This window comes from Erpetoichthys calabaricus, chromosome 3 (genome assembly GCF_900747795.2).
Source record: "Erpetoichthys calabaricus chromosome 3, fErpCal1.3, whole genome shotgun sequence".
In the NCBI taxonomy this organism is placed as follows: domain Eukaryota; kingdom Metazoa; phylum Chordata; class Cladistia; order Polypteriformes; family Polypteridae; genus Erpetoichthys; species Erpetoichthys calabaricus.
In genome coordinates this window covers 301,607,150-301,623,804 of record NC_041396.2, presented here as the reverse complement: position 1 = coordinate 301,623,804, position 16,655 = coordinate 301,607,150, and the positions used below count along the sequence as shown (strand labels likewise).

The following is a 16,655-nucleotide window of genomic DNA, read 5'->3' as shown; positions in this document are numbered from 1 at the left end:
CAATACGTCTAGGAATGAAAGATTGCAGTTTCTGATTTTTAATAAATTTGTAAAACTTTCTGGGAATGTCTTCACTTTGTCATTATGGGTTATTGACTGTAGATTGATGGGCAAAGATGGCAAATGTATCCATTTTAAAAATGAAATCTATAAGACAATAAAGTGTGCAGAAAGTGAAGGGGTCTGAATACGCACTGAATTAAGGAGATGAGGTGGGAGTCTAAAAATGAGGATGGACAGCACGCCCATCAAAAAAGATGAAGCATCGGGCAGATTATCTGTCAAGAGTGACGGGTCAGGGTGCGGTCATGCCAGCTGATTTGCCAGGAGGTGCTGTGTCCAGTATTCGTGGCCAGCAGGGTCGGACAGAGTAGAGGAGTTGGGATAGAAAGCTAACGTTGCACCCTTTTCAAAAAGTCCACCTCATCTTACGTTTAGGTCAGAGTGGTGGTCGTGGTGAATAATATTGGGGAGAAATGGCTGATAAATGGGTAATGCCAGTCAGCTTAACAAATTCAAACATATAAATGAAGAAACAAACGGACCAATTTCACACAGCAGGATTCTCTGTATCATAAACATTATTTTCTATCGGTAAGCTGGGACACAAGTCAGTCAAGCTTAAACCCCCACCTTCCCCCCCAACAACCCCTCGTTCAAACAAACAGCTTTTCCATTATAATGTGGCACGGACTGAACATGATTGACCCACCAACCTGTGGGTGAGCTTGGAGCGAAGTGCCCTTCCGCAGTCCAGCACTGCAGACCCGGAACCCAGGGGCACATTCTGAGAGAACGAAGTCCCCCGAACATCCTACGGCCAGGGTTTTCGATGACTAGCCCGCCATAGCCAACAAAAAAAAGGGGCTTACCAGGTCGGTGGTGACGTTTTGGTGAGTGGCGATCATTTTGACATGCGTCCCTCGTTCGCCAAGTGCCCCGGTGTTCCGCTGGTCGCTACAAGCTCGGACGCTCACTTCAGCACACACGCTTCACGGTGAGAGGCAGGCAGGCAGGCAGGCGCGTGCCCGGAAGAGCCGCGGGAGCTGTGGAGTTCTGCTGGCCGCTCATTCACATCACTCGCTCTCGCGCGCTCTCTCTCTCTCTCTCTCTCTCGCTCGCTCGCTCGCTCTCTATCTCGCGCGCACGCGCGCTATCGCTCTCTCTCTCGCCCACATGCACTCTTCCCTTGTGGCCAGTCAATACGATATTGACCAGCGGGGATTAATCAAGATGCCACACAAGTTTCCTCTCTCAGCGAAAAATCTGAGTGGCCATCACACTTCAACTCTCTGCTGCGTGGAGCAAGGAACCTGTTGGGGTTGGGCGGGGGGAGGAGGGAAGGGGGGCCTGGTTAAGGGGTTGGGCTAAGGAGGGGACCTTTATTAATAAAGAAAATAAGACAGCCAAGTGAGCGAATTCTTGGCTGCTGAATCCATCCATCCATCCATTTTCCAACCCGCTGAATCCGAACACAGGGTCACGGGGGCGGCTGCTGAATGTATAGGCTAAAAGGGTGGTCGCATTTCTCAAGGGAGGGGGGCGGTGCTGAACATCAGCGAGAAGAGATCGAATCGCATAGTTGGCAATAAAAACGGCCTGGAATAGTCCACCGCGGACCCTACTGGTCACTTCACTTCACCCCTACTTCAGTCCCTTGGGTAGTTTTAATTCGGCTAATAGAAGATGGGGCGAATTTTGGGGAGCAGACCGCGTACAATTTGGTGGGCGACACTGGTATTGACGAACAAGCGGATACATTTTTTAACCGTTACAGACCCTGACTTACAAAAACTAGGACCTCAATGCAACACCAAAGCTGGGTCTCTACGAGCGAAAATACGAACTTCTCAGCGCGCGACACGCCAAGTCGGAGATCCTGATCCAGATCCTGACGGCCAGCAACCCCACAACATGTTCACTCGACCCTATCCCCTCAGGTACATTTCAGCTCATCTCTCAGGATCTTCTCCCACACATCACACACATAGTTAATGGCTCCCTAACGACTGGCCATGTTCCCACTGCCTTTAAGTCTGCTGTTGTCACACCAATTCTTAAGAAACCTACTCTGGACTGCTCAGATATTAACCACTACAGACCAGTATCCCTGCTCTCTTTTCTTTCTAATGTACTGGAACGAGCAGTTTATAACCAACTTAATGTGTTTTTATCTAATAACGCCCTTCTTGACCCTCACCAGTCTGGATTCAAAGCAGCTCATTCTACCGAGACTGCACTTCTTGCTGTCTCTGAAACCCTTCACACAGCCAGATCTACCAACCTGTCCTCAGTCCTCATACTTCTGGACCTATCTGCAGCCTTTGACACGGTCAACCATCAGATACTTCTGGAAACTCTCACTAGTCTTGGGATCTCAAGCATTGTCTGGCAATGGTTTGCTTCTTACCTTGCTGACCGGACATTCCAGGTTGCCTGGCAAGGCTCCCAGTCAGCTCCACGAAGACTGACCACTGGTGTTCCTCAGGGCTCTGTCCTAGGACCCCTTCTCTTCTCCTTATACACAGGCTCTCTTGGGAAGGTAATAGCTGGACATGGATTCTCTTACCACTGCTATGCGGATGACAGTCAACTCATTCTCTCCTTTCCACCCGATGACCAGCAGGTCTCAACCCGCATCTCAAACTGCCTTGCTGATATCTCCTCTTGGATGACTTCCCACCACCTCAAGTTGAATCCCAGCAAGACTGAACTCTTGTATATCAGAGGCAACTCATCTCCGACTCTTGACCTTGCAATCTCTCTTGACAACTCGGTTATCGTCCCCTCAAAAACGGCAAGAAGTCTTGGTGTCACTCTAGACGAAGAATTGTCTTTCTCTCCACACATCAGCAACCTCTCCAGGTCCTGCAGATATCTCCTTTACAACATTAGGAGAATCCGCCCCTTTCTCACTACAGAGGCTACTCAGCTTCTCGTCCAGACCTTGGTCATCTCTAAGCTGGACTACTGCAACTCTTTGCTGTCTGGACTTTCACTAAAGGCAACACGACCACTTCAACTGATCCAGAATGCAGCTGCAAGACTCGTTTTTGATATTCCCAAATTCTCGCACACTACACCTCTGCTGCGGAACCTGCACTGGCTCCCTGTGGCTGCCCGCATCAGGTTCAAAACCCTAACACTTGCCTTTAAGGCCAAAACTGGAGCTGCACCACCTTACATATCAGCACTGGTCAAGCAGCGTGTCACTTCTCGCTGTCTCAGAACATCAAGCACTGCACGTCTCGAACCACCCTTACTTAAAAGAAGAGGACGACATGCATCAAGACTCTTTGCAGTGTTGGCTCCTCAGTGGTGGAACGAACTTCCTCTTGCTGTACGAACAGCGGAGACCCTCACTGTCTTCAAACGTCACCTGAAGACACACTTCTTTCAACAGCACTTGGACTAAAGTCCCCATACTTTTTTTTTTTTTGAAAAAAAATTTGTACTAACTTACTATTTTCTTCTAGCAGGGTTTTGTATACAACTTGGTCAGCGGTAACTTGTTTAATGACAGTAGATTTAATCCTAGCCTTAAAGACTGAAGAACAGTCGTAGACTACTAAGCACTGTTGTAAGTCGCTCTGGATAAGAGCGTCTGCTAAATGATGTAAATGTAAAATGTAATGTAAATGATATCGCGATATATTTAACTCGTATGAATGCAGCGGTCGGTGAAAACAAACAAACCCCCTAGCCCCCCCGCAATATCCGATTTTTACATTTGTGTAACTACAGTAAGTCTGAAACACTAAGGTGCCCGATATACAGACACTGAAAAAAATAACTTGTTGGATGTACTTAATAAAACGGTGCCACCTGTGCCCATCTATTTAGATACAGTTGTCCTAATTTAAACCAGATATGCAGATCTGACATATTCATTATCTTATCATTGAAATCAAAAAATAAAGCTTTGGAAACAATTTTTAAATTTTAAATTAAATCCTAGTTAAATATAAAATGTTGTGTTTACTATACATATGTACATATAAACTCAGTGGCCACTTTATTAGGTACACCTGCTCAACTGCTTCTTAATGCAATTATCTACTCAGCCAATCACATGGCAGCAACTCAGTGCATTTCTGCCTGCAGACCTTGTGAAGACCACCTGCTGGAATTCAAACCGAGCGTCAGAATGGTGAAGGAGAAAGAAGACTGAAGTGACTTTCAACATGGTGTAGTTGTTGATGCTCTGAGTATTTCAGAAACTGCTGATCTCCTGGGATTTTAACACACAAACATCTTGAGGATTTACAGAGAATGGTCTGAAAAAGGGAAAACAGCCAGTGGGTGGCAGTGCCTTGTTGATGCCCGTGGTCACAGGAGAATGGCCAGGCTGGTGTGAGGTGACAGAAAGGCAACAGGAACTCAAATAAGCACTCGTCACAACTGAGGTGTGCAGAAGAGCAGCTCTGAACACACAACACGTCACACCTTGAAGCAGGTGAGCTACAGCAGCAGACCACCACACCGGGTGACACTCCTGTCAGCTAAGAACTGGCAACTGAAGTGACAAGTCACACGGGCTCAATAAATTCGATAACAGAAGATTGGAAAAAACGTCACCTGGTCTGATGAGTCTCGATTTCTGCTGTAACATTCAGATGGTGGGGTCAACAACATGAAAGCAGGGGTCCATCCTGCCTTGTATCAGCAGTTCAGGCTGCTGCTGGTGGTGTGATGATGTTAGGGATATTTTCTTGGCCCACTTTGGGCTACTTAGTACCTGTTCAGCATCATTTAAATGGCACAGCCTCTTGGAGTATTGTTGCTGACTGTGTCCATCCCTTTATGATCTTCTGATGGCTCCTTCCAGCAGGATAACACGCCATGTCACAAAGCTCAGATCATCTCAGACTGGTTTCTTGAACATGACAATGAGCTCACTGGACTCAAATGGCCTCCACAGTCACCAGATCTCAATCCAGTAGAACACCTTTGGGATGTGGTGGAACAGGGGATTGGTATCATGGATGTGCAGCTGACAAATCTGCAGGAACTACATGATGCTACCATGTCAATATGGAGCAAAATCCATGAGGAATGTTTCCAGCACCTTGCTGAATCAGTGACATGAAGAATTACGGCAGGTCTGAAGGCAAAACGGGGTCTAACCGGGTACTAGCCAGGTGTACCTAATAAAGTGGCCAGTGAGTGTATACTGTATATAGATTTGTGTGTATGTATTGATATATATATATATATAATGATAAAAGGCGCTATATGAGCACCAACCCAACACAGACTAACACCGGAGGCACATGTAAAATAAATAAACTTTTTATTTTCTTCATCTGGGGGCCACGTCTTCCCCGTGTGCCTCAGGCACAACACAAAAGCAAACACAAATCTATTCTTCTCCTTTCCTCCACTCCTCCCGGCAGCCTTGTCTCCCTCCTCCCGACTCTCGCTCCCAAAGTGGTGGCTGCTGGTTCCTTTTATAGTCCACCCGGTGCTTGATCACCTGTTTCCGGTTGCACTCCTGGGTGTGGCTAAAAATTAGTCCAGTTGGGCTCAGGAACCCCTGCAGCGTCCCCTGGCAGCCACCCCTGATCCCAGAAGGGCTGTGGAGAACTCCATCTCCCATGGAACCCTGTGGGTATCTCAGGCACCACTGTCACTCAGGGGGGCTGCCACCAACAGTTCCAGGAGAGGTACTGTGCAGCCCATGGCTGTTCCCCTGGACCAAGTACAGAAGGGGCATCCCGGCCGGGCATGGGCCCTGGGTGTCTGCCACAATATATACTACTCAAAAAAAATGAAAGGACCACTTTTGAATTGAGAGTACAGCATCAAGTCAATGAAACTTGTGGGCTACTGATCTAGTCAGTGAAGTAGCAGAGGGGGCTTGTTCATCAGTTTCAGCTGCTTTGGTGCACTAGAGGGGCCACAATGAGACGACACCCCAAAACAGGAATGAATAGTTTAACAGGTGGAGGGAGGCCACTGACATTTTCCTCTCCTCATCTGTTTTGTCACTCGTCGCTGATGACACTGCTATCGTGGGCTGCATCAGGAGTGGGCAGGAGGAGGAGTACAGGAACTTCATCAAGGACTTTGTTAAATGGTGCGACTCAAACCACCTACACCTGAACACCAGCAAAACCAAGGAGCTGGTGGTGGATTTTAGGAGGACCAGGCCCCTCATGGACCCCGTGATCATCAGAGGTGACTGTGCAGAGGGTGCAGACCTAGAAATAACTGGTAGTGCAGCTGGATGATAAATTGGACTGGACTGTCAATACTGATGCTCTGTGCAGGAGAGGACAGAGCTGACTATACTTCCTTAGAAGGCTGGCGTCCTTCAACATCTGCAATAAGATGCTGCAGATGATCTATCAGACGGTTGTGGCGCGCGCCCTCTTCTACACGGTGGTGTGCTGGGGAGGCAGCATAAAGAAGAGGGACGCCTCACGCCTGGACAAACTGGTGAGGAAGGCAGGGTCTATTGTTGACATGGAGCTGGACAGTTCGACATCTGTGGCAGAGCGAAGGGCGCTGAGCAGACTCCTGTCAATCATGGAGAATCCACTGCATCCACTGAACAGGATCATCTCCAGACAGAGGAGCAGCTTCAGCGACATACTGCTGTCACCGTCCTGCTCCACTGACAGACTGAGGAGATCGTTCCTCCACCACACTATGCGACTCTTCAGTTCCACCGGGGGGGTAAACGTTAACATTATACAAAGTTATTGTCTGTTATACCTGCCTCACACTCGCCACCTTACACTGCATTTTTATTACTTTTTAATTAATATTGTTTTTTATCAGTATGCTGCTGCTGGAGTATGTGAATGTCCCCTTGGGGATTAATAAAGTATCTATCTATCTATCTATCTATCTATCTATCTATCTATCTATCTATCTATCTATCTATCTATCTATCTATCTATCATATAGTGCCTTTCATTTCTATCTATCTATCTATCTATCTATCTATCTATTCTATCTATCTATCTATCTATCTATCTATCTATCTATCTATCTATCTATCTATCATATAGTGCCTTTCATTTCTATCTATCTATCTATCTATCTATCTATCTATCTATCTATCTATCTATCTATCTATCTATCTATCTATCATATAGTGCCTTTCATTTCTATCTATCTATCTATCATATAGTGCCTTTCATTTCTATCTATCTATCTATCTATCTATCTATCTATCTATCTATCTATCTATCTATCATATAGTGCCTTTCATATCTATCTATCTATCTATCTATCTATCTATCTATCTATCTATCTATCTATCTATCTATCTATCTATCATATAGTGCCTTTCATTTCTATCTATCTATCTATCTATCTATCTATCTATCTATCTATCTATCTATCTATCTATCTATCTATCATATAGTGCCTTTCATTTCTATCTATCTATCTATCTATCTATCTATCTATCTATCTATCTATCTATCTATCTATCGATCATATAGTGCCTTTCATTTCTATCTATCTATCTATCTATCTATCTATCTATCTATCTATCTATCTATCTATCTATCTATCTATCTATCATATAGTGCCTTTCATTTCTATCTATCTATCTATCTATCTATCTATCTATCTATCTATCTATCTATCTATCTATCTATCTATCTATCTATCTATCTATCTATCTATCTATCTATCTATCATATAGTGCCTTTCATTTCTATCTATCTATCTATCTATCTATCTATCTATCTATCTATCTATCTATCTATCTATCTATCTATCTATCTATCTATCATATAGTGCCTTTCATTTCTATCTATCTATCTATCTATCTATCTATCTATCTATCTATCTATCTATCTATCTATCTATCTATCTATCTATCTATCTATCATATAGTGCCTTTCATTTCTATCTATCTATCTATCTATCTATCTATCTATCTATCTATCTATCTATCTATCTATCTATCTATCTATCTATCATATAGTGCCTTTCATTTCTATCTATCTATCTATCTATCTATTAGGTATCAGGATGAAATCCTTGGACCTATTGTCAGACCCTATGCTGGTTCCACCTGGTGCACGACCATGCCCAGCCTCATATGGCGAGAGGATGAAGGAATTGATCCCATTAACTGCCCTACCACTCACTCGCCTGACCTCAATCCAGTAGAACAGACCTGGGTGGGACATTATGTTTCAGTCCATCCGACGCCTCAGACTGTCCTGGAGCTCAGTGACGCCCTGGTCCAGATCTGACAGGAGATCCCCCAGGACACCATCTGTTGTCTCATTAGGATGTTGTCAGGCGTGGGGGGCATACAAACTATTGAGTACGATTTGGAGTTGCTGCAATGACATTTCGACTAAATGGACTCGACTGCCTGCCACATCATTTTTTCCCTTTGATTTTCAGGGTGTCCCCCTGTAGGTTCATCATTTTCATTTCCATCCTTTCATTCCACACACATCACCATATCAGTCTATAGCAGTAGAGAGAGCCAGCTTTGAGATCAGATGTGTTCTCAAAGTGGTCCTTTCATTTTTTTGAGCAGTTTATTTTGATTCTGCAGATGTTTGTGATGCACCATCTGTTGGAATGACAAAAGCAACGCAAATGTTTCTGTTATATGCCATTTGGTATGAGAGGTGTAAAAGCAGTACTAGTGTTTGTGACGCGCCATCACCCTATGCTCAATAAACCATAATGACAAAGTGAAGCCTGCTTTCAGAAAGGTTGTCATATTTTATTCAAAACCAAAAGCTGAAGTCTTTCACTCCTAGAAGAATTCATCCATCCATCCATTTTCTAACCCGCTGAATCCGAACACAGGGTCACGGGGGTCTGCTGGAGCCAATCCCAGCCAACACAGGGCACAAGGCAGGAACCAATCCCGGGCAGGGTGCCAACCCACCGCAGTCCTAGAAGAATTCAGAGTCTTAATTTAATATTTTGTAAAAGCCCGTTTGGTAGCAATTCCATTCTTTAATACTTTGTAAGTTCATGTTTGTTTCTCTTTTTTTTTCTTTTAGCTTGAAGATCTTTAATAGAGTTAGACTCCATACTTTCATTTTTTTATTCATTCATTTATTCTTTAACACGCTTAGCCCAACACAGCAACTGAGGGAAGGCTTGTGGATACTATGACAGCGCCCTCCTCTAAGAACTGGCCAATGCATGGAAGAATATTTGGACAAAAAAATGTATGAAAAAAATCCATCCATTATCCAACACGTTATATCCTAACTACAGGGTCACGGGGGTCTGCTGGAGCCAATCCCAGCCAACACAGGGCGCAAGGCAGGAAACAAACCCCGGGCAGGGCGCCAGCCCACCACAGGGCACACACCAAGCACACACTAGGGACAATATAGGATCGCCAATGCACCTAACCGGCATGTCTTTGGACTGTGGGAGGAAACCGGTGAGAGCACGGGGAGAACACGCAAACTCCACGCAGGGAGGACCCGGGAAGCGAACCACGGGTCTCCTTACTGCAAGGCAGCAGGCAGGATGAGCAGGTTTCCGCTGCAACGGCAGCCCACACCTAAATCCGCCATTGCGCTTGGTGCAAAGGGTCTCAGCGTGTGTCAGGAAGGTCCGTCTTATAGATAATCGTCATCACCTGTAAAAGCTGACGCGCCGAGGGACAGCTAGTCGAGTTTTGATTGGCTGTCAGTAAACGGGGTTTGTGGGCTGGGATGAATTCGCCGCTTGCGCACACAGCCGCGCCTTCTGGAAAGTTGGACGTTTGGTTTGTTTAATAAAGGACATTTATTAATTATTATTATTATTATTATTAATAATAATAATAACACATTTTATTTATATAGCGCCTTTCCCATGCTCAAGGCACTTATTACTATTTTACATTCTGATTGGATGATGATTGTTTTAAAATAAGTGAAACGAATAATAAAGGAGAAGAGTGTAAATGGACCGTTAGTACACCAAGTGATATGTATGAATTACTAACCAGATGTTACCAGTCTATTTGTGGACCCCCTTGCCCGCTTTGAGAAACACCGTGTGACGTGACGTGACGCGACGTGACGCGCCCGCTTGCACTGTGGTTAAGATTCGAGTTACTTTAATAAGTCACTCGAGTGACTAAACTAATTACGACTGTCGAGTAAAGCAAGTGACACAAACGTGCAATCGACTTGTTTTTTTCGCCGGAGCTCCCGGATCGCGGAGGTTTAAAACAGGGCCGTTCTTAGGCATGGGCGAGCAGGGCAGTAGCCCGGTGCCCCATCATTTGAGGTTTTTTTTTTTTTTTTAAGATCGACGCAAGCTACGTATCTGCACTACGAAGTTTAATGCTAAGCTTACTGCCCTTTCCCGGGGCAGGGAACTGGGGCTTGTGGCGTTCGCTATGGCCAAGAAGAAGATTGCGCAGACAATTTGAGTCAAATTTTGACTACGAAGCGCAAGATCAACCAATACTTGATCCAAAGGATACATATCACATTGAGTTTTTCAATGTATTGCTTGACCAAGCGATATCGTCAATGACTGAGCGCTTTGACCAAATGAAAGGTCATTATGATTACTTTGGTGTTCTTTATAATTATGAGAGAATAAAATGTCTAAGTGATGCGGATCTGATTAAATCCTGTCAGGATCTCAATGCGATATTAACAGATGAAACGACTGGTTCCGATATTGATGTTCAGGACTTGTTCTGTGAATTGGGTATTTTGGCAAATCTGGTGCCTCCTAATGCTTCTGCTCTTGAAACATTGCAGTTTATATACCAGAACATCTTTCAAGATTCTGTTCCAAACGTCGCAATAGCGCTACGTATCGCCTTGACCATACCAGTTACTGTCGCTGCTGGGGAACGCAGCTTTTCTAAGGTAAAGATAATCAAGAATTACCTCAGGACAACCATGTTACAAGAACGATTGAACGCTTTAGCATTAATGTCCATTGAGCGAGACGTTGTCCAATCGCTTGATTATTCGACATTGCTTAAAGATTTCGCAAGTGTTAAAGCGCGAAAAGTTGATTTCGTTTTTTGAGCTTTATTCTGGAATGTTCTTTAGCCCAAGTTTTAATTTGGCAGAAAAAAAAATGGAAAACGGTATAAAAAACACACTTTTTAATTGTGACAAAAAAAATATAAATAAAATGCTCTAAAATGTATAAAAAATATGCACCACTGTACTGCACATTTTGCATGGGCTTAGCCACGCGGTGCCCAGTGGAAACAGGTCCAATCTGGTTGCAGTGTAGCTAACACTACACGCATTAGGGCCCCCACAATTTAATTATGCCCAGGGCCCCCAACGTCCTAAGAACGGCCCTGAATGGGGCCCCATTGGGCGTTTAAAAACGCAATTATCGTCTTGTAAACCAGCAGAGCTGACGCCACATGCAGCCACAAGGGGGCAGGCCAGCAGACCTGGGAGGCACAGAGATGGCGCCCCCGGTCTTATCCGCACCTGCCACTTTCTCACATTTCTCAGGGTGTTTATCAGCCGGCTGCTGATTTTCTCATTTTATTTTATTTTGTTTATTCAAATGGAGGTCATCAGGCGCCGTTCCAAATTTCTTGCAAGGTTGCCGTGTTCTGCTTTTTCTTGCCCTCTCATGTCACCCCTCCACCTATATGAAGGCCATGGGATTAAAACAGTGCGAAACCCCAACTGGTGGGTGACCCTAATGGATTCTGACATGGCCTAGTCCAGCGTAAACGACGCTATATGACTGAAGCACTCCTGACCTGCTGCTAGTGAGCCCCCCGCCACACAGAAATGAGGGACACCTTTGGACCACCGCAGTCACAGTGCACTTTAACAAAAGGTTGAAACAGGAAAGGATGGAAGAACAGATGAAGAAGAGGAGCAAAAGTGGGACAAGTTCAGGAGTGGATCTTATTCTACTTTAAAGGCACCACATGGATGAAATATCAGAAAACGAACGAATGAATAAACAAATTATGGAAGGGACAAAATGATGGAATTATAAATGACATCATCATAACATAGAGAATGACACTAAGAGTTGAGAGCCCGGTGGCTCAGCACTTAGTGTTAGCTCAGCCGAGTCACTTTCAATGTGCAGTCTGCGTGTCCCCCTGGAGAGCCGATGGCTTTTCCGTGGGTAGTCCCCTTGTCACAGATGTGCTCCTTTGTTAACTGGTGAGTGCAAATCTGCCAAAGGTACTGGGAAAAGTGACCCTGCATTGGGCCGAGTGGTATCAGGAAAATGAATGAAAGAATGAATAAGCAAACAAACGATGGATGGAAGGAATGGAGTTAAGGAACTATAAATGATATCATAGTAACATAGAAAACTGCACTTACAGTTGGGAGCCCGGTGGCTCTGCACTTAGTGTTAGCTCAGCCATGTCACTTTCTGTATGAAGCCTACATGTTCTCCAGGTGCACCAGTGGCTTTTCTAACGGTTGTCCGCTTCTTTTCCATCAGGAAAATGAATGAATGAATAAATGAAGGAATGTTCTCCCTGCTGCGGTGGGTTGGCACCCTGCCCAGGATTGTTTCCTGCCTTGTGCCCTGTGTTGGCTGGGATTGGCTCCAGCAGACCCCCGTGACCCTGTGTTCAGATTCAGCGGGTTGGAAAATGGATGGATGGATGTTCTCCCTGTGTCTGCGTGGGTCCAATGGCATGCAGGTTGGGTGAACTGGCGACTCTAAATTAGTGTGCGTGTGTTCGTCCTGCGATGGACTGGTGCACTGTGCAGGGTTTGTTCCCAGCCTTGCGCCCTATGCAGATAAAGAAAGGAAGTAAGGAAGGATTTTAAGGAATGATAAAGTACACCTGGGTGGCACAGATCATTGCACTTACAATGGAGGGCATGGTGGCGCAGTGCTTAGTGTCATTAGCTGCATGCAGACACCAGTTTTGCTGCTTTCCATGTGCAGTCTGCAGGTTCTCCCGTGGCTTTTCTGGGAGTAGTGCATTCCCCAATAGTTAGTTTGTTGTCAACTGGAAATCTGCCAACGTGGCTGGTGAAGATGAATCCTTCAATGGCCTGGAAAATGAATAAATGAATGATTTTGAGAAATTATAAATGGCATTAATGTGATGTGGGCCACTGAACTTAGGGTGGGACGAGGGTCAGAACATGGTGGCACAGCACTTAGTGTTATTAGTTGCACTTTCTGTATGCAGTCTACGTTTTCTCCGGGTGCTCCTGTGGCTTTTCTGTTGGTGGTCCACTTCTCAAAGATGTGCTACTTAGTAAACTGGTTAGTGAAAAGTGGTCAGTGGTACCTGGAAAGGTGACCCTGCAATGGGAGGAGTGATGTCAGAAAATGAAGGAGTACATTAGCGCAATGTGGAGCATTGCTCTTAGAGTGGAGGGCATGGTGGCGCAGTGCTTAGTGACATTAGCTCACAACTTCAGGGTTGAGCCATGTCACTTTCTGTCAGCAGTCTGCATATCCTCCTGGTGCACCGGTGGTTCCTCTATGGGTAGTTCACTTCTCACGGATGTCCTCCTCTGTTAACTGGTTAGTGTAAACCAGTCAATGGAACTGGGAAAAGTGACCCTGCAATGGGATGAGTGAGGTCAGAAAATGAGTAAATGAAGGAAGGATCAGAAGGAATTACAAATGATGCTGGTGTCCTGTCTGTCATTGCACTTAGAGTGTGGCGCACGGTGGCGCAGTGTTTAGTGTTCACTCAGCCTTGTCAGTTCTTCTTCTGGTGCTCCGGCGGCTTTTCTTTTCTTTTTCATTTTCTAATGATGTCTGAAAATAAATAAATAAATGAAGGGGGAATTTGAAGTTATTCTAAATTACATTTGTGTGATGTCGGGCACTGCACTTAGAGTGGAGGATATGGTAGCTCAGTGCTTGGCATCATTAGTAAACGCCAGCTTTTTTGCTTTCCATGTCGGGTCTGCATGTCCTCCTGGTGGCACTTCTATAGATAGCCCACTTGCCATAGTTGTGCTCTGTTGCTACCTGGCAAATGTAAATATGCTGGCACTCCTGGGAAGCTTTGTGGAACCATCCCCCCCCCCCCCCAAGACCCGACAGTGTCTTTCACATCTGTCTATTTATCTATCTATCTGTTATATAGTGCCATCTATCTATCATATATTGCCTTTCACATTTGTCTATCTATCTATCCGTTATATAGTGCCTATCATTTATATGTTATATAGTGCCTTTCATATCTATCTATCTATCTATCTATCTATCTATCTATCTATCTATCTATCTATCTATCTATCTATCTATCTATCTATCTATCATATAGTGCCTTTCACATCTGTCTATCTATCTATCTATCTATCTGTTATATAGTGCCTATCTATCTATCTATTAGATAGATAGATATATAGTGCCTTTCACATCTGTCTATCATATAGTGCCTTTCACATCTATCTATCTGTTATATAGTGCCTATCATTTATATGTTATATAGTGCCTTTCATATCTATCTATCTATCATATAGTGCCTTTCACATCTATCTATCTATCTATCTATCTATCTATCTATCTATCTATCTATCTATCTATCTATCTATCTGTTATATAGTGCCTATCTATCTATCTATCTATCTATCTATCTATCTATCTATCTATCTATCTATTAGATAGATAGATATATAGTGCCTTTCACATCTGTCTATCATATAGTGCCTTTCACATCTGTCTATCTATCTGTTATATAGTGCCTATCATTTATATGTTATATAGTGTCTTTCATATCTATCTATCTATCTATCTATCATATAGTGCCTTTCACATCTGTCTATCTATCTATCTATCATATAGTGCCTTTCACATCTATCTATCTATCTGTTATATTGTGCCTATCTATCTATCTATCTATCTATCTATCTATCTATCTATCTATCTATCTATCTATAGATGTGAAAGGCACTATATGATAGATATATAGTGCCTTTCACATCTGTCTATCTGTTATATAGTGCCTATCATTTATATGTTATATAGTGCCTTTCATATCTATCTATCTATCATATAGTGCCTTTCACATCTATCTATCTATCTATAATATAGTGCCTTTCACATCTGTCTATCTATCTGTTAAATAGTGCCTATCTATCTATCTATCTATCTATCTATCTATCTATCTATCTATCTATCTATCTATCTATCTATCATATAGTGCCTTTCACATCTGTCTATCTATCATATAGTGCCTTTCACATCTATCTATCTATCTGTTATATTGTGCCTATCTATCTATCTATCTATCTATCTATCTATCTATCTATCTATCTATCTATAGATGTGAAAGGCACTATATGATAGATATATAGTGCCTTTCACATCTGTCTATCTGTTATATAGTGCCTATCATTTATATGTTATATAGTGCCTTTCATATCTATCTATCTATCTATCATATAGTGCCTTTCACATCTATCTATCTATCTATAATATAGTGCCTTTCACATCTGTCTATCTATCTGTTATATAGTGCCTATCTATCTATCTATCTATCTATCATATAGTGCCTTTCACATACATCTATCTATCTATCTATCTATTATATAGTGCCTGTCATTTATATGTTATATAGTGACTTTTTGTCTGTCTGTTATTAAGTGCCTCATATCTATCTATATTATATAGCGCCTTTCTTGTGTATCTATCTAGATATTATTTTATAGTGTCTCCCATATCTATCTATTATATACAGCCTTTCAAGTCTAACTATCAATTTTTCATAATAAACGCTAGAAACCTATGATCTAACAAAGCAATCAGTGAATTCATAGTTTTTATATAGCGCCTTTCAGAGTGCTGGTGGTGTTTATGGGATGTCATAAAGTGAGCTGCAGCATCACAAGGTAGCACAATGCCTTAATGTCGCTCTCTCACAGACCGGGCCTTCTTGTTGTCCATGTGGACTTTGTATGTTCTCCCCTTGTCCATCCCAAAGGCACTCTGGCAGTTCCAAACTGGCCGTGCGACTGGCGAGTGCCCCATCCAGAGTTGGCTCCTGGTGTGCTTGCAGCCTCCAGCCGTGTCCGGTTTGTTTCAGTTTCACTCATTCGCTGCCCTGTTCTGTAGTGAGCCTCCTCTCACCCTCGCTCTTAATGCTCGTTGCACGTGGCACCTTGTAGAATTTGTGCCAAAGACATTTGAGATTTTGTGGCTGGCAATGGCGGCTCAGTGGCTACTGCTCAGGACTCTGAGGCACCAGGCTGCCAGTTCAGTTCTCCCTCGGATTGTCATTTAGCCTCCCTGATCTCCATTTGTGAAATGGTTAAAACAAGCAGAGATAAAGTTGAGGTCTTTTACTCATATAGCGCCTTGGGATGGTGCGCACTTTAGAAAGGCGCTATATATAATACAATGTTTGGTTTTTATAACAGCCATTATAATGAGTGGTCCCACTAAGCCAGTTTAGTTTGGGTGGCACCTTTCATGAGGAGTCCCAAAGCCCATTGTCCACTAAGGATAAAGTGACTTTGTTAATTGTCTACAGTGTGACACACAGTACATGGCCATGATCTGACTGACCTTTGGGCTTATTTTCTATGAAAGGAGCTACAGTATATCAAGTAAAGGGGACCATAACATTTGCTTTACAGGTATAAAGAGGACAATCTACTAAAACTGCAGTGCAATGCGTCTCATTTTAATACTTAAACATTTAAAAATCATTTTAGATCTGTACACACTTTTGTCATTCTGTGTTGCCCTTGCAAATTCTTGCCGTTATGTGGCCACCC

The 16,655-nt window shown here is 43.5% G+C and overlaps 1 protein-coding gene across 4 annotated transcripts in view; it reads right to left on the bottom strand.

The window, feature by feature from the left end:
* The window catches only part of LOC114649582 (inactive dipeptidyl peptidase 10), a 101,402-nt gene extending 100,320 nt beyond the window's left edge, over positions 1-1,082 (bottom strand). For 3 of the 4 annotated variants that reach the window (XR_007934488.1, XM_051925049.1, XM_051925050.1), the window contains exon 1: positions 873-1,082. Coding sequence is in view for 3 of the 4 variants with exons in the window: in XM_051925049.1 (XP_051781009.1) it covers positions 873-908 (36 nt within the window). In the remaining variant the exon portion in view is untranslated. The remainder of the gene's footprint in view (positions 1-872) is intronic. The other variant, XM_051925051.1, reaches the window with a different exon arrangement.
* Positions 1,083-16,655: the final 15,573 nt, after the last annotated feature.